A 19,681-nucleotide genomic window follows, 5' to 3' on the forward strand; every position below is an offset into this window, starting at 1 on the left:
CGAGTGACGTCAGGACTTCAGGGGAATGGAGGGGATGAGCGAGTGACATCAGGACTTCAGGGGAACAGAGGGGATGAGTGAGTGACGTCAGGACTTCAGGGGAACGGAGGGGATGAGCGAGTGACGTCAGGACTTCAGGGGAACGGAGGGGATGAGCGAGTGACGTCAGGACTTCGGTGCTCTATACAGGACCCTTCCTAAGATTTTAGTCTAGTTTTTATTTGTTGACGAAATTGGCAATACATTTAGTCTTTAGTTTTTCTCATCATACCATTTCCATTCAGTTTGCGTCAGTGAAAAAAAATAAGTATAGTCGAACATTTTTCGTCATAGGTCGACAAAAATTGTTTATTTATTAATGTAACTTTATTATCAACACACCTTTTTTTATCATCATGTGCTTCGTCTTCATATTTTACAACATCCTCGAGCATCACCACAAAATAATACAAATAAAGTTTTTTTTTTATCTCAGCAGTTCCTCAGGAGAAACAGAAACTAAATCCACGTCATTTCCAGATTAAAGTCACACGTGTAAAACATGACCCCGTACATTCAGATTGACCCATTTTGGTGTTTTAATCATTATGTCATACTTTAGAGCATTGAAAAATAACAGATCTACAACCTCGTAGCGCGGCACTCGGTGCCGCGCTACGAGGTACTTGTAGGTCTGCTATTTTTGAGAAATGTATAGTGCAAATCTTTGAATATATATTATTTCAGAGCGATTGTTTTTAACCCATTTTGATCGGGAACCCCTTTTGGTGTCAGCATCATGTCATGCTTTAGCTATTGAAAAATAGCAGATCTACAAACTCATAGCGCGCCACCGAGTGGCGCGATATGAGCTTGTAGGTCTGCTATTTTTGAAAAATCGAAGACACTTTTAGAATCTGATCTCAGGTCAGAATGGGGTTAATAATGAAAACTGTCAGGATGTAATAGACATTTTTTTAATCTGATCTCAGGTCAGAATGGGGTTAATAATGAAAACTGTCAGGATGTAATAGACATTTTTTGAATCTGATCTCAGGTCAGAATGGGGTTAATAATGAAAACTGTCAGGATGTAATAGACATTTTAGAATCTGATCTCAGGTCAGAATGGGTTTAATAATGAAAACTGTCAGGATGTAATAGACATTTTTTGAATCTGATCTCAGGTCAGAATGGGGTTAATAATGAAAACTGTCAGGATGTAATTGACATTTTTAGAATCTGATCTCAGGTCAGAATGGGGTTAATAATGAAAACTGTCAGGATGTAATTGACATTTTTAGAATCTGATCTCAGGTCAGAATGGGGTTAATAATGAAAACTGTCAGGATGTAAAAGACATTTTTAGAATCTGATCTCAGGTCAGAATGGGGTTAATAATGAAAACTGTCAGGATGTAATAGACATTTTTAGAATCTGATCTCAGGTCAGAATAGGTTAATAATGAAAACTGTCAGGATGTAATAGACATTTTTAGAATCTGATCTCAGGTCAGAATGGGGTTAATAATGAAAACTGTCAGGATGTAAAAGACATTTTTAGAATCTGATCTCAGGTCAGAATGGGGTTAATAATGAAAACTGTCAGGATGTAATAGACATTTTTAGAATCTGATCTCAGGTCAGAATGGGGTTAATAATGAAAACTGTCAGGATGTAATAGACATTTTTAGAATCTGATCTCAGGTCAGAATGGGGTTAATAATGAAAACTGTCAGGATGTAATAGACATTTTTAGAATCTGATCTCAGGTCAGAATGGGGTTAATAATGAAAACTGTCAGGATGTAATAGACATTTTTAGAACCTGATCTCAGGTCAGAATGGGGTTAATAATGAAAACTGTCAGGATGTAATAGACATTTTTAGAATCTGATCTCAGGTCAGAATAGGTTAATAATGAAAACTGTCAGGATGTAATAGACATTTTTAGAATCTGATCTCAGGTCAGAATGGAACAACATGTTCTTGTCTTTGGCATGAAATTGTTTTCAGGAAACGGTCATGATTTAGAAGAATCGATCAGGTCAAAATGGGTTAAAGTTCACACATGTAAACATGAGCCCATATACATTCATTCATATTTATTTACACGTAAACTAATATAATATATAATTATGCCAGCCATTCTCAACCTTTACATTTTATTTTACATTTCCCCACTTTGATAAAAAACAAAATCAATCATGGGACTCAAATCTCTGTCGCAAAATCCTCTATGTTCATTTCCCCAGAGTTACAGTGACGTCATCGCCTAGGCTTAATTAAGCCTTGTACATCTTCTGTTTTCCTTTACATTTCTTTGGAGGGGGGAAAAAAACCGTGAAAGTTGTACCGATTATCCTATAAAGCATTGTTGTTGTAGAACCGGGCCTATCCCCTCCCAGCCCAATGTCAAGGGACCGCGCCCACCCAAAGGCCCTTAACCATTCTGACCTGAGATCAGATTCATACGAGGTTTCCACTGGACACACACACTGGTCTGATTAACACTGGCTGTGCTGCTGGCTGATGCCACAGACAGCCACATGAATCTGATCTCAGGTCAGAATGTGTTAACACTGACAGCCACATGAGCGTGGGGTGATTTATTGTATGAAGGCAGAGATGTTAAAAAAAAGACAATCATTGGATTTGGTTTGTTTTGTTTTCTGGGGGGGGGGGGGGGGGGGGGGATATCAGAGCAAAATTAAGCTTCACCACTTCAAGAACATAACACAAAGAAAAGAAAAGAAAAGAAAAGAAAAGAAAAGAAAAGAAAAGAAAAGAAAAGAAAAGAAAAGAAAAGAAAAGAAAAGAAAAGAAAGAAAGAAAGAAAGAAAGAAAGAAAGAAAGAAAGAAAGAAAGAAAGAAAGAAAGAAAGAAAGAAAGAAAGAAAAGGGCAATCTTAAAGGACAACTTTCAACCAAGGTTCATGTTTTAGGTTATTAGAGAAAGTAAAATATGAGTGTTAATCTATTTTCATTTGCTGCTTTCTTTCATTTTAGGGATTTTAGCTGTTTTTGACAGGGGGGCGGGGGCATTCGAGCATGGGGCTAAATAAGCATTTTTTTAACACAATTTTATGGTGATTTATTTTTTTATGGTTTACTATAGTCCTAATAAACGCCAGGAAATTACATCTGGCCACAGAAGATCACAGGATCTACTGAATGTGAAGGTAGCCTACTGGGGGAAGGCTTATACTGTGTGTATAGGCTCAATATGTCAGTTTTGTCACATTTAATAGATCCCGTGATCTGGGATCACGGGATCATATTGGTAGTGGTGCATATTTTCAGATGGGAGGAGGGGGGGGGTCCCTGGAACTACATATTTTCAGATGGGAGGAGGGGGGGGGGGTCCCTGGAACTACATATTTTCAGATGGGAGGAGGGGGGGGGGGTCCCTGGAACTACATATTTTCAGATGGGAGGAGGGGGGGGGGGTCCCTGGAACTACATATTTTCAGATGGGAGGAGGGGGGGGGGGTCCCTGGAACTACATATTTTCAGATGGGAGGAGGGGGGGGGGGGTCCCTGGAACTACATATTTTCAGATGGGAGGAGGGGGGGGGGGTCCCTGGAACTACATATTTTCAGATGGGAGGAGGGGGGGGGGGTCCCTGGAACTACATATTTTCAGATGGGAGGAGGGGGGGGGTCCCTGGAACTACATATTTTCAGATGGGAGGAGGGGGGGGGTCCCTGGAACTACATATTTTCAGATGGGAGGAGGGGGGGGGGGTCCCTGGAACTACATATTTTCAGATGGGAGGAGGGGGGGGGGGTCCCTGGAACTACATATTTTCAGATGGGAGGAGGGGGGGGGGGGGGGGTCCCTGGAACTACATATTTTCAGATGGGAGGAGGGGGGGGGGTCCCTGGAACTACATATTTTCAGATGGGAGGAGGGGGGGGTCCCTGGAACTACATATTTTCAGATGGGAGGAGGGGGGGGGGTCCCTGCAACTACATATTTTCAGATGGGAGGAGGGGGGGGGTCCCTGGAACTACATATTTTCAGATGGGAGGAGGGGGGGGGGGGGGGTCCCTGGAACTACATATTTTCAGATGGGAGGAGGGGGGGGGGGTCCCTGGAACTACATATTTTCAGATGGGAGGAGGGGGGGGGGTCCCTGGAACTACATATTTTCAGATGGGAGGGGGGGGGGGTCCCTGGAACTACATATTTTCAGATGGGAGGAGGGGGGGGGGGTCCCTGGAACTACATATTTTCAGATGGGGGGGGGGGGTCCCTGGAACTACATATTTTCAGATGGGAGGAGGGGGGGGGGTCCCTGGAACTACATATTTTCAGATGGGGGGGGGGGTCCCTGGAACTACATATTTTCAGATGGGAGGAGGGGGGGGGGGTCCCTGGAACTACATATTTTCAGATGGGAGGAGGGGGGGGGGTCCCTGGAACTACATATTTTCAGATGGGAGGGGGGGGGGGTCCCTGGAACTACATATTTTCAGATGGGAGGAGGGGGGGGGGGTCCCTGGAACTACATATTTTCAGATGGGAGGGGGGGGGGGGGGTCCCTGGAACTACATATTTTCAGATGGGAGGAGGGGGGGGGTCCCTGGAACTACATATTTTCAGATGGGAGGAGGGGGGGGGTCCCTGGAACTACATATTTTCAGATGGGAGGAGGGGGGGGGGGTCCCTGGAACTACATATTTTCAGATGGGAGGAGGGGGGGGGGTCCCTGGAACTACATATTTTCAGATGGGAGGAGGGGGGGGGGGGTCCCTGGAACTACATATTTTCAGATGGGAGGAGGGGGGGGGGGTCCCTGGAACTACATATTTTCAGATGGGAGGAGGGGGGGGTCCCTGGAACTACATATTTTCAGATGGGAGGAGGGGGGGGGGGTCCCTGCAACTACATATTTTCAGATGGGAGGAGGGGGGGGGTCCCTGGAACTACATATTTTCAGATGGGAGGAGGGGGGGGGGGGGGGTCCCTGGAACTACATATTTTCAGATGGGAGGAGGGGGGGGGGGTCCCTGGAACTACATATTTTCAGATGGGAGGGGGGGGGGGGTCCCTGGAACTACATATTTTCAGATGGGAGGAGGGGGGGGGGGTCCCTGGAACTACATATTTTCAGATGGGAGGAGGGGGGGGGGGTCCCTGGAACTACATATTTTCAGATGGGGGGGGGGTCCCTGGAACTACATATTTTCAGATGGGGGGGGTCCCTGGAACTACATATTTTCAGATGGGAGGAGGGGGGGGGGGTCCCTGGAACTACATATTTTCAGATGGGAGGAGGGGGGGGGGGTCCCTGGAACTACATATTTTCAGATGGGGGGGGGTCCCTGGAACTACATATTTTCAGATGGGAGGAGGGGGGGGGGTCCCTGGAACTACATATTTTCAGATGGGAGGAGGGGGGGGGTCCCTGGAACTACATATTTTCAGATGGGGGGGGGGGTCCCTGGAACTACATATTTTCAGATGGGAGGAGGGGTCCCTGGAACTACATATTTTCAGATGGGAGGAGGGGGGGGGGGGTCCCTGGAACTACATATTTTCAGATGGGAGGAGGGGGGGGGTCCCTGGAACTACATATTTTCAGATGGGAGGAGGGGGGGTCCCTGGAACTACATATTTTCAGATGGGAGGAGGGGGGGGGGGGTCCCTGGAACTACATATTTTCAGATGGGAGGAGGGGGGGGGGGGTCCCTGGAACTACATATTTTCAGATGGGAGGAGGGGGGGGGGGGTCCCTGGAACTACATATTTTCAGATGGGAGGAGGGGGGGGGGGGTCCCTGGAACTACATATTTTCAGATGGGAGGAGGGGGGGGGGGGGGGTCCCTGGAACTACATATTTTCAGATGGGAGGAGGGGGGGGGGGGTCCCTGGAACTACATATTTTCAGATGGGAGGAGGAGGGGGGTCCCTGGAACTACATATTTTCAGATGGGGGGGGGGTCCCTGGAACTACATATTTTCAGATGGGAGGAGGGGGGGGGTCCCTGGAACTACATATTTTCAGATGGGGGGGGGTCCCTGGAACTACATATTTTCAGATGGGAGGAGGGGGGGGGTCCCTGGAACTACATATTTTCAGATGGGAGGAGGGGGGGGGTCCCTGGAACTACATATTTTCAGATGGGGGGGGGGGGTCCCTGGAACTACATATTTTCAGATGGGAGGAGGGGGGGGTCCCTGGAACTACATATTTTCAGATGGGAGGAGGGGGGGGTCCCTGGAACTACATATTTTCAGATGGGAGGATGGGGGGGGGGTCCCTGGAACTACATATTTTCAGATGGGAGGAGGGGGGGGGGGGGTCCCTGGAACTACATATTTTCAGATGGGAGGAGGGGGGGGGGTCCCTGGAACTACATATTTTCAGATGGGAGGAGGGGGGGGGTCCCTGGAACTAAATATTTTCAGATGGGGGGGGTCCCTGGAACTACATATTTTCAGATGGGAGGAGGGGGGGGGGTCCCTGGAACTACATATTTTCAGATGGGGGGGGGGGGGGTCCCTGGTAAGACCAGGCAGAGGACTCCCACCAGCGACATCAATGCAATACTTTGCCTGCAAGAATGTTGCGCACAAATGTCCAGTTACTCGGTAGCATTACAAGATATATATATATTCAAATAAAATCACACCCGTGTGAACTGAGTGGTGCAACTCTCCCCCCCCACCCCCTCCCCCCTCTCTCTCTCTGTAATTAGCAGGCCACAGTGCAGCACTATCTCTCTCTCTCTCTGTAATTAGCAGGCCACAGTGCAGCACTATCTCTCTCTCTCTGTAATTAGCAGGCCACAGTGCAGCACTATCTCTCTCTCTCTGTAATTAGCAGGCCACAGTGCAGCACTATCTCTCTCTCTCTGTAATTAGCAGGCCACAGTGCAGCACTATCTCTCTCTCTCTGTAATTAGCAGGCCACAGTGCAGCACTATCTCTCTCTCTCTGTAATTAGCAGGCCACAGTGCAGCACTATCTCTCTCTCTCTGTAATTAGCAGGCCACAGTGCAGCACTATCTCTCTCTCTCTCTGTTTCTGGCACAACAGCGCCACTTTAGCCCCTACTGGTACTCTAAACACAGTCACATACTGTAGGGACATTGCTGTTCCTTGGGAGTGGTTGCACCACTCAAAACAAAACAATAAACATAAATTCCATTTCATCTCCTCCTCTATTTTCCATTCCAAAGTGTGTTTTTTGTCTCACATGTAAACGTGTACATATTTAAACTACTTTCAGCAATATGGATCATCATTCTTTTGGTGGGTATAGAGCTGGTCATTTAAAGGAGAATTCCATGCTAGAATGCTTTCTTATCTTTCTTACCTTTCTTTGTAGTTGTTACGTCCCCACCAAAGAGGTCCAGGTGTTTTCTTGTGCAAAAACTCCTTATTGGCTATTTCCCCTACCATAAGCCCTAAATGAATTGCATTGAATGGGAATTGAATGGGGCTATGGGGTGTTATGCTAGTTCGCTTATTTCCATCGAAAGAAGTAGTAAAGTGAGCCGCTTGGGATATTATTTACATTATGAAGAGAGGATATATACAAAGAAATTATAATTTTGAGCGATGGAAATAAGCGAATTAGCACAACACCCCATAGCCCCATTCAATTCAATGCAATTCATGGAGGGCTTATGGTAGGGGAAATAGCCAATAAGGAGCTTTTGCACAAAATAACACCTGGACCTCTTTGGTGGGGACGTAACGACTACAAAGAAAGGTAAGAAAGCCTTTTAGTACGGAATTCTCTTTTAAGTATAGCTCTCAAGTGTCGCAGGCCTTAATGCCAGATTAGAGAGAGTGACAGAGATGTCCTTCCCTTCTCAAATAAGCATCTCGTACAAACGGTAAAAGAAAATACACGGCATTATAAAAGGGTAGGGTAAGTGATATTCCTTGGTTAAATAAGTATTAAATACCTGTAATATATATATATATATATATATATATATATATATATTCACACGATACAGCTGGCAGATAGACCCTGACGGAGACCTTTTGGTCGAAACGCGTACTGTCCTGTTATTTATTTGCCTTGCTCATCATCAAATAAACCATTTAATTTTTCACCAAAGACTTGGATTCTTTTCTTTTCAAGTCTGCAATTCACATTTTTGACAAGCAGTACAACTTGGAGGAAGGATACCTTTTGTCTATATGGGTTTTACCTGTTATCACCAAAAAGCACCCATTTAATCAGAGCAGTGTGTGTCCAGTGGAAACCTCGTATGAATCTGATCTCAGGTCAGAATGGGTTAAGAGCCTCTAACAGATCCCTGTTATCACCACAAAGCACCTATCTAAGAGTCTCTAACAGATCCCTGTTATCACCAAAAAGCACCGATCTATAAGAGCCTCTAACACAGATCCCTGTTATCACCAAAAAGCACCCGTCTAAAGGCTCATACATAGTCTGGATTTTCGGTGGTTAGGTGACCACCGAACTACAACACGACGTCACTGAGCCGCGGTGAAGATCAAACCATCGCCACCGCTCCATCCCTTCTCTCTGTTTTTACTCACCACCGCTCAACGTTATTTCAGCTCCGGTGGTCAGCTCACCACCGGAGCGGTGGTCACCTTACCACCGAAAATCCAGACTATGAATAGGCCTTAAGAGCCTCTAACAGATCCCTGTTATCACCACAAAGCACCGTCTAAGAGCCTCTAACACAGATCCCTGCAGGCTCCATTTCTATATATAAATATTCACACCTTTGTGTTCTGATTTTGATCAAAAAATATCACTTACGCTTCCTTCAATAAAGGAACAATACGTACATGCAGATTAGATCTGGTGTAAGAAGACCATGTTGGAGTGATATTAAAGAAGCTAAAGGCCACATACGGCCATGTTGGAGTGATATTTAAGACATATTAAAGATATTAAAGTGATTTTAAAGACACTAATCATTCTTAGGCGTGTGTTGGAGCGGTGCGGCGGGGGTGTTTTAGGCGGGAACCCCTTTTGGTGTTAGCATTATGCTATGCTTTAGCTATTGAAAAATAGCAGATCTACAAGCTCATAGGTCTGCTATTTTTTGAAAAGTCGAAGAACGACTGACATAGAAACATAGCTTTTTCAGAAAACTGTCATTTTCAAAAGATTTTTAGAATCTGATCCGACACTACTGGTGGTGTTCAGGTGGAGAGGCTGTTCGTTGTACGTATTCCTACAGCCTTTGGGGGGGGCGGAGCCTGTCAGCAAGGAGTGTAGAGCGGGAAGAGCACCATGGAGGCGGAAACAACAGTATATTTCCTCCCGGTGGGGGCTCCTCACTGAGTCAGTATAGATACAACAGTATGTCCTCTCGGTGGGGGCTCCTCGCTGAGTCAGTATAGATACAACAGTATGTCCTCCCGGTAGTGGCTCCTCACTGACAGGTGACCCCAGTGAGGTCACAACAGCAGTGGGAGGAATGAATACATTTGTATAACGAACACACATTTGAAAAAAAAGTGGGGTGAAAACCATTGGCTATGCAAAAGAGAAAAAAAAAGGTGCATCATTTCCGAACATAAAATGTCACAAACCCCGCCTCCTGGGATACAAACCCCGCCTCCTGGGGTACAAACCCCGCCTCCTGGGATACAAACCCCGCCTCCTGGGATACAAACCCCGCCTCCTGTGGGATACAAACCCCGCCTCCTCCTGTGATCACTTTTCCAACATGGCCGACCGTATGGCCCCGGTTAAAGGCAACCACTCACTCCGTCAACATTCCACAACGGAAACTCTTATTGTGAAAACTAAAAAAAAAAAAAAAAGTCTCACTGTGTGAACTTTGACCTCTGTCTGTCCAGATCCGTCCATCTAACAGCCAGCGTGACATCACTTCCTGTTGCGTCCCAGGTTCAGTTGCCGTGGCAACAGGAGTAGAAGTAAGAGTCTTTCTTCTGTCCGAGATCCACCGCTCCGCTGTCCTCTGAAACATGACACCATACATTACATCATACATGACATCATACCGCTCCGCTGTCCTCTGAAACATGACACCATACATTACATCATACATGACATCATACCGCTCCGCTGTCCTCTGAAACATGACATCATACATTACATCATACATGACATCATACCGCTCCGCTGTCCTCTGAAACATGACACCATACATTACATCATACATGACATCATACCGCTCCGCTGTCCTCTGAAACATGACACCATACATTACATCATACATGACATCATACCGCTCCGCTGTCCTCTGAAACATGACACCATACATTACATCATACATGACATCATACCGCTCCGCTGTCCTCTGAAACATGACACCATACATTACATCATACATGACATCATACCGCTCCGCTGTCCTCTGAAACATGACATCATACATTACATCATACGTGACATCATACCGCTCCGCTGTCCTCTGAAACATGACATCATACATTACATCATACATGACATCATACCGCTCCGCTGTCCTCTGAAACATGACATCATACATTACATCATACGTGACATCATACCGCTCCGCTGTCCTCTGAAACATGACATCATACATTACATCATACATGACATCATACCGCTCCGCTGTCCTCTGAAACATGACACCATACATTACATCATACATGACATCATACCGCTCCGCTGTCCTCTGAAACATGACATCATACATTACATCATACATGACATCATACCGCTCCGCTGTCCTCTGAAACGAAACATGACATCATACATTACATCATACATTACATCATACCGCTCCGCCGTCCTCCGTTGTTCCAGACTGTATGACGGAAGCATTTATATTTTACTCGTGATCAGAGCTTCCGTTGCTCCAGACTGTACGACGGAAGCATTTATATTTTACTCATGATCAGAGCTTCCGTTGCTCCAGACTGTATGACGGAAGCATTTATATTATAGTATATTTATATTATATATATATTATATATATTTATATTGTATATATATTATAATTATTCCACTGACCTGACATGTACTGGAAGCTGGAGCTGTTGTAGTCGTCTGCTACCCTATGAAACAATTCATCTGACGCACACGCACACGCACACGCACACGCACACGCACACACACACACACACACACACACACACACACACACACACACACACACACACACACACACACACACACGGAATGAGAAACGCCCTAGCCTCAACTTATGTAAATATAGTTACGTAGACAAAGCACTATAAAGTGTGTACGCATAGTTTAATTATATAGATATTCCACTGTTACGTTCTCAGCCTTTTATGTATTACCATGTTTTGGTCTTGCTTACTGTAAATCGCTCTGGATTAAGAGCGTCTGATAAAAGCCTACATTGTAAATTGTTTTGGTCTTGCTTACTGTAAATCGCTCTGGATTAAGAGCGTCTGATAAAAGCCTACATTGTAAATTGTACAAGTTATACCTTTCCAACAAAGTAAGCAAGTTAAGTTGGCGTGTTGTCAATATAAAATAGTTTGTCGATGCGTTGACCTCTCATTCGCAGTCTGGTCTAACCAACCAATGACTGAACAGCACTGGTCCGGTGGTCGAACCAATGAGCTCCTCCCAGAAGGAGGGTGGACCAATGAGATCATCCCAGAGGTGAGGGTGGACTTACCTACGTTGTTTCCGGTCTTGCTGGAAGTCTCAAACAGCTGCGCTCCGATCTCTGTTAACGACAAGCATGTGTCACGTCTACGTCTACACATAAAATAATATATGGGTGGGCCCGGGGCCAACCGGGCCCACCCATGGGTGATGGGAAATTCACCTCGCCCTCCCTCCAAAATCAACCCCGTTTAAGACATTATTGGGTTTTTTTCCAGAACCGACCGTCAGCAAAGTCCTGGGCGTCGTGTCTGTCGATCTGCCTGATGCTGCGATCTGCGTCCACCAGGTCCACTTTGGTTCCACACAGATAGATCTGACAATGCTACACACACGCACACGCACACGCACACACACACACACACACACACACACACACACACACACACACACACACACACACACACACACACACACACACACACACACACACAAACACACACACACACACAGAATTATAGCATTTCAAACGTACTGTCAGTCCTGTTTGTATTGTTTTGATGTTTGATGTCTGGGGACTGCAGATGGACATTAGCAAGTCTTGCTAAATCTATCTATATTTACACTGCATTTTTTAAGATATTTTTTTGCGGCTTACGCCTTTTATTAGTTTTTTTTTTTTTTTTAAGGGACAGACAGTAGGCTGACAGGAAACGGGAGAGAGATGGGGGGGGGGAAGACATGCAGTATCGGCCGTGTCAGGCTCTGGAGTCTAACTCGCGGCACACTGCGACTGGATTACCAGTCGGGTGCCCAGACGGTTACGCCACCGCCTGGGCCTACACTGCATTTTTTATGTAATGTTCATCAAAGTACAGTACAGTACAGTACACCGTCCCGACCCAATAAACCAATAAAGAAAAGAAAGAGCTACTTTCAGAATGACCAGCTAAACAAGATCGACCCACTCAAAAGAATAATATGTTTGTTATCTCAGTGGTCCCCAAACCTTTTCATGTCAAGGACCCCCAAATTGACACTAATTATCACGCGGACCCCGTTTAATTAGTATATATTTGGCTAATTAGTATATATTTGAAAACATGTGCCAGGGACCCCCATGAGAGAAGATCTTTACGGCTCTCAAGCAGTTTCATTTCAAGGACCCCCAGTTTGACATGCATATTTAGTAGGGCCGGGACTAATTGCGATTAATTTAGATTAATTAACTACAGAAATATTAATCGCGATTAACAGTTTCCGTGCTGGGAATGGATTACTCCAGGTTAATGTCGCTGCCATATCGGACATACGCAACTTTTGTTTTATGTGTTTAATCCGCCGTAATGTAAAACAAAAATAGAAAATCCTTCTTCGCCGCGGAGAAAGAGAGTAGGTGCATTTGTTGTGACGATGAAACCGGAAATCGTCACATACTGTGGGCTGTTAGGGCTTCTGGGAAATTGAGGCCAATGCAAACGAATGCAAACGAAACGCCTCATGGAGGAGGGTCCTGTGCTGCGTCTTCCGGGTGTACCAAGATGGCGGGTGGTGCGGCCGTTTATAACAAACGGGGGAAGCTTTTTTCGCTCGATTTTCGCGGATTAAAAGCCCAAATAATTCAGCGTATGCTCTAAAGGTAATACAACAATCTCGGCAGTGAAGGGGGGTTGATTAAAAGTCTGGTAAATCGTTTTCAGCAGTCAAACAATTATTCGCACCTTTTTTTTCACCGCGGAACGTTTCTCACTGGGCGCTTTTCTATAGTACTGAAAACTGGAAATAATAAAAAGTCACCCCATTTTGTGTTGCCTAGAACTGGAGGTCTGACAAAAAACAGTAACAATATGAAGTAATTACAGCTTTGTGATGTCACTGAGATGTACTTGTTACTGTTACTAAATTATTTTCAGACCTCCAGTTCTAGGCAACACAGAATGGGGTGACTTTTTATTATTATTTCCACAACAGGTATATTAATGACAGTAAAATGTTGAAAATGAGTGGTATCCTGTAGTCACTATTCGTTGATTCACTGGGATACCAAAAAACATTAAAAAAAAAGGTTTCTCGCTGTTCTCGGGTTGAATATTGATTAAAATGCGATTAATCTAGATTAATTAATCGCAAAGCCTCTGATTAATTAGATTAATTTTTTTAATCGAGTCCCAGCTCTAATATTTAGTCTACGGACCCCCATTTAATTAACCTGACGCTGCCAGATGGGGGCGGTATTGGGTAACCATGTTCCCCAACACAGCTTCCATCTGGGATCTCTCAGGGAGTTGAGCTGACACCGATCCGCTCCGTACCGAACCAATCAGCGTGAGCTAAGGGCGGGATATGTGCGAAACCGGATGTGAAGCTATATAGACACGTCAATATGATTGGTTGTGTTTGCACGCCCACACGGTGATAGACAGACGGTCCCATCCAATCATCTACCAAGTATCTTGAAAAAAAGGAACAGCCCCGTCATCGAATTTGCTTCCGAGATCCCAGATCCCAATAAGCTGTGAAACAAATTTGTGTAGCAAGCTTCTTGGATCTGGCAGCGTCAGGTTACCATTTAATGGCATTTCTATCTAATCGATGTTAATTTAACTGTGTACAAAATGGAACCATAAGGGTCAATTTGCTTCCATTTGTACACGCTCAGAGTTATAGGCCCTCATTTATCAATTCAGTGTAAAATCTGCCCCAAATTCGAGTGCATGGTTTCGTAGTACACCCACGTCGCCACGGCATTTATAAAGTGATCGCAGACAGCTGATCCTTCCTTAATTTCGTTCCGACGTTAATAAATGTGACGGCTGAAATCTATCTGGCACGCCCTATGGAATCAAGCCTCGCCCTCGTTTTTGCGACATGAACAACTGCAGTACGACCAGCTGTCAAGCCTTCCTTGCCTTGCTGACCGCCTCACCCACCTCTCATACACACACATATAGTACACACACATACGCACGCACATGCAACTTGTTGTATCTTAAATAAATAAACCTGCATGAATTAAATAAAGCTGTAGGCCTACCCTGTCTGTTTCTCCTCTCGCTTCGCTTCCGCACGCACGCACGCACGCATATCGCAATTTGCAAGCAACTGTCACTGTGTGTTGTTAGTTGTAACTTGTATATTAAATTATTAAAGTATTTTTAATTGAATATACAACAAGATATATTAGTGAACGAAAACCTGAACCTATGAACCATGAATTAAATAACAAATAGGCACACACACGCTGCTGTTTTGCAGGTGCTCCTCCTGTCCTATGTCTGTCTGTCTGTCTGTCTGTCTATCACTGTGGTCCGTCCGTGACCAACTGACCATGCACGTTTGACAGTCTATTTAGATTGCCTCGCAGTCGCTGCAGTGGCTGGGCTGTCAACTGTCAATATATGTGCAGTAACCGTAGGCTACTTTCCAACGTCCCGTCATGGAAATATTCCAGCACAGACAGCCCAAATCCTTGCATATATGCGCTCATGCAAAAACGGTTTAAATGGCTTAAATCAAGCTGGAAATCTCCTACAAATTTCATATGACATTTTTCTTTTCTTTTTATATATGTATGTATATGTAGCCCATATACATACAGTTTTATATTAACATTTTAGGAGTCAATACATAATGTTTCGATGCCTTTGGCAGCCTCTCAGCTGGTCAAACAATGCTGCTCCGCTGTTCTACGACAGAAATACAGGTGAGGACAAAGCGTACGACAGCTCCCAACCAGACGTGACTTTTGAACTTTGTCAAGTTCAATTTCAAGCTTTGGCGGAAATGGTAAATGCCGAAAGTTTCTGTAATTTTGGCGTACACCCATATTTTGGCGTACGCACGGTTGATAAACGAGGGCCATTGTCCCATAAGGGTCCATTAGTTCCATTAGGGTCCATTTAGCTGGGGACCCCCTGGAACTCCCTCAAGGACCCCTGGGGGTCCCCGGACCCCATTTTGGGAACCACTGTATTATCCCATTGCTGAAAATAGTTAGATATTAGGCATACGCACTGGGAATGGGAAATAGAGGTGGGGAAATGGAATTGGTAGTTTATTTTTTTGTATATAACTTTGTAATAATGACGTTTGTGCACAACACAAAAGTAATTGCATTGTGGTTTTGAGCTTTACCTTTTGATGTCAACCAATCACCTCGATTCACCCTTTGTCAGCCTTCTCTGATTGGTTCCTGACTGACCAACCAGCAGGCTCTTCTATCTAGAATACACCTCAACGCTACCAGAGACACAGTGTTTAATTATCTAGAATACACCTCAACGCTACCAGAGACACACTGTTTAATTATCTAGAATACACCTCAACGCTACCAGAGACACACTGTTTAATTATCTAGAATACACCTCAACGCTACCAGAGACACACTGTTTAATTATCTAGAATACACCTCAACGCTACCAGAGACACAACGTGTAATTATCTAGAATACACCTCAACGCTACCAGAGACACAGTGTTTAATTATCTAGAACACACCTCAACGCTACCAGAGACACACTGTTTAATTATCTAGAATACACCTCAACGCTACCAGAGACGCACTGTTTAATTATCTAGAATACACCTCAACGCTACCAGAGACACACTGTTTAATTATCTAGAATACACCTCAACGCTACCAGAGACACACTGTTTAATTATCTAGAATACACCTCAACGCTACCAGAGACGCACTGTTTAATTATCTAGAATACACCTCAACGCTACCAGAGACACACTGTTTAATTATCTAGAATACACCTCAACGCTACCAGAGACACACTGTTTAATTATCTAGAATACACCTCAACGCTACCAGAGACACAATGTTTAATTATCTAGAATACACCTCAACGCTACCAGAGACGCACTGTTTAATTATCTAGAATACACCTCAACGCTACCAGAGACACACTGTTTAATTATCTAGAATACACCTCAACGCTACCAGAGACGCACTGTTTAATTATCTAGAATACACCTCAACGCTACCAGAGACGCACTGTTTAATTATCTAGAATACACCTCAACGCTACCAGAGACACACCGTTTAATTATCTAGAATACACCTCAACGCTACCAGAGACACACTGTTTAATTATCTAGAACACACCTCAACGCTACCAGAGACGCACTGTTTAATTATCTAGAATACACCTCAACGCTACCAGAGACACACTGTTTAATTATCTAGAATACACCTCAACGCTACCAGAGACACACTGTTTAATTATCTAGAATACACCTCAACGCTACCAGAGACACAATGTTTAATTATCTAGAATACACCTCAACGCTACCAGAGACACACTGTTTAATTATCTAGAATACACCTCAACGCTACCAGAGACACACTGTTTAATTATCTAGAATACACCTCAACGCTACCAGAGACACACTGTTTAATTATCTAGAATACACCTCAACGCTACCAGAGACACAATGTTTAATTATCTAGAATATAACACCTTGTCCTGCTGACAACTGGCCCTACAGAACGCTAAGAGAGAGACACACTGTTTAATTATCGGTCAAACTTACAGCTGGAATGGACCTGAAATCATTGCGTGCGCGTCATACAAGCGTCTCTTTACTCTCATGTTTAGCTCCTCGCGGCAGCCTTTAAACCGCCGCAACAGCTGCCACTAGAGGGTGCCAGAGCTCGTTGAAAGACATGTTAAATGATCTAGACTATAACATCTTGTCCTGCTGTCGACCGGCCCTACAGTTAACCGAAAACGCTACGAGACACACAATGTTTCACCCAATCTGTGCCAGAAGGAGATCATCTTGTGAATAGCTATATTGTCCAACGGGATTACGAGATTAAATTAAAAAGCATTCATCTAGAAACCTTCCCCGTGTTTCTTCACTAGTCCGATCCAGAAGAACACATTTTACCATAGTTAAGTCACCAAAAATACACAATCCCTGATTGGCCGAACAGTACGTGCTCCGCTCACGCAAGTAACGATGCCATCATCATATCGGTTTAGTTACCCATGACCTGATCTACCTTCTCCTTCTTTGACCAACAGTAAACAGGCAGAAAATAAATATCTCCCATAACTTTTCATTGGGTGGACAAGATGCATGTTTGGGTGGCGCTCTGCCAAAAAGACACACAATGTCAGATCAGAGAGTTAGCATGTGGAGGTCCCCGGTTTAGAGCCCTGTGGAACTCTACGTTTGGGAAGGACTGACGTCACGTGCGATGACGTAAGATTCGACGAAGCTCAGCTTAAAAGCTGATGACGCGATGTGGGGTCGTTAGTCCGAAGCGAGAACGACTGAGAGAAGGGATCCCGTACACCCCGAACTCTTTCACTTATTCTCAGCAGTTGTAGAAATGGCGTCCGCCAGCGGTCTCCTGTCGGAAGAGCACTTCCTGTGTTCCATCTGTATGGAGGTGTTCACTGATCCGGTCAGCACTCCATGTGGACACAACTACTGCAAAGCCTGTATCACACGTTACTGGGACACTAGTGATGTGTGCAGGTGTCCACTGTGTCAAGAAACCTTCAATAACAGACGAAAACTATATGTCAATACTTTTGTTTCTGAGATGGTTCAACAGTTCAGGTACCACAAGTTGAAAGAAGGATATGAAGCAAAGATCGAGGATGAAGTTCAGCAGATGATCCAGGAGAGACGAGAGAAGATTCAGGAGGTCAAACGCTCAGTAGAGCTCATCAGGAAAGATGCAGATGCAGTCATAGCCGTCGGTGTGCAGGTCTTCACCGCTCTGATCAGCTGTGTTGAGAGAAGCCAGGCTGAGCTCATTGGTGTGGTTGAAGAGAAGCAGAAAACAACAGAGAAACAGGCTGAAGGCTTCATTGAAGATCTGAAACAGGAAGTCACTCAGTTAGAGAAGAGAATATCTGAGCTGAAACAGATCTCACACTCTGAAGACCACCTCCACCTCCTTCAGAACTTCACATCCATCAACACAGAGTGGAGAACCTCCAAGGACTGGACAAAGGTCAAAGTCCATCAGTCTTCACATGTGGACACATTGAGGACAGCTGTGTCTCAGCTGGAGAAGACACTCGGTCAAGAGATGAAGAAGCAGCTGTGTGATGATGAGCTGAGGAGGATCCAGCAATATGAGGTGGATGTAACTCTGGAACCTGATACAGCACATCCCGGCCTCATCCTGTCTGAGGATGGAAAACAAGTGAGTTGTGGAAACGTAAGGAAGAATCTCCCTGACAACACTGAGAGATTCTCTATATGTCCCTGTGTCTTAGGAAAACAAGGATTCTCCTCAGGAAGGTTTTACTATGAGGTTCAGGTTGGAGGGAAGACTGAGTGGGATGTAGGAGTGGCCAGAGAGTCCATCAACAGGAAGGGAGACATCACACTGAAACCCAACGATGGTTACTGGACTATAGGGTTGTGGTATGGAGATGAGTACCAGGCTGCAGCTGACCCTGCTGTCGACCTCCCTGTAAGAGAGAAGGTCCAGAAGGTGGGAGTGTTTGTGGACTATGAGGAGGGTCTGGTCTCTTTTTATGACGTGGAGACCAGAGTTCTCCTCTACTCCTTCACGGGCTGCTCCTTCACTGAGAGACTCTTTCCAGTCTTCGGTCCATGTGTTAATGATGGTGGTAGAAACTCTGCTCCTCTGATCATCCAAAAATCCAACCCCTCACCCCCAATGCAACTGTAATGTGATGTGATGTCTCCACCCCCCCCCCCCCCCGCCCTCTCTGTCAATACCCCTCACCCATTCTATGCTCCCCCCCCCCCCCACCCCACCCCTATCTTGCCTCTTTTTCTTTTTTTCTATGATGCAAGAAAGATGTATTTGGCGCTGCACTGTGGCGACATGGACATAAGGGCTACGCTTGCATGCGGGCCCTTTGTCTAAGACAAATGTCTTCCTCGGGAATAAAGCATATCTCTATCTCTCCTGTCAATCACATAGACTAATACTAATTTTGGCAGTTGATTGAAAAATCAGTCGATTGATTGAACAATCAAATTATTGAAAAGTCAACTGTCAACATCATCCAACTGTTAAATGCTCCTTGCACATGTATTGTATTGACATAAAGCTGTGAAATGTGTTCATTTTGCAGGCCAGTAGTTGAAGATAGTAGAATTACACCTCAACGCTACCAGAGAGACACTGTTTAATTATCTAGAATACACCTCAACGCTACCAGAGACACAG

The 19,681-nt window shown here is 44.8% G+C and overlaps 2 protein-coding genes across 2 annotated transcripts in view; one reads left to right on the forward strand and one right to left on the reverse strand.

Moving 5' to 3' along the window:
- Positions 1–9,803: 9,803 nt before the first annotated feature.
- The window catches only part of rab24 (RAB24, member RAS oncogene family), a 105,647-nt gene continuing 95,769 nt past the window's right edge, over positions 9,804–19,681 (reverse strand). The window contains exons 6-9 of the mRNA XM_083772924.1: positions 11,789–11,888; positions 11,574–11,624; positions 10,934–10,993; positions 9,804–9,911 (exon numbers count right to left, since the gene is read on the reverse strand). Of these exons, the coding sequence (XP_083629050.1) occupies positions 9,841–9,911; positions 10,934–10,993; positions 11,574–11,624; positions 11,789–11,888 (282 nt within the window). The 3' untranslated portion in view covers positions 9,804–9,840. The remainder of the gene's footprint in view (positions 9,912–10,933; positions 10,994–11,573; positions 11,625–11,788; positions 11,889–19,681) is intronic.
- LOC310871166 (E3 ubiquitin-protein ligase TRIM39-like) lies at positions 17,852–19,174 on the forward strand (the record flags this gene model as incomplete). Its single annotated transcript, XM_083782655.1, has 1 exon — positions 17,852–19,174. The coding sequence occupies one exon, from the start codon at positions 17,852–17,854 to the stop codon at positions 19,172–19,174; it is 1,323 nt and encodes a 440-aa protein (XP_083638781.1).

Source organism: Protomyctophum parallelum (genome assembly GCF_964188405.1).
Source record: "Protomyctophum parallelum genome assembly, chromosome: 1".
NCBI classification, from domain to species: Eukaryota; Metazoa; Chordata; class Actinopteri; order Myctophiformes; family Myctophidae; genus Protomyctophum; species Protomyctophum parallelum.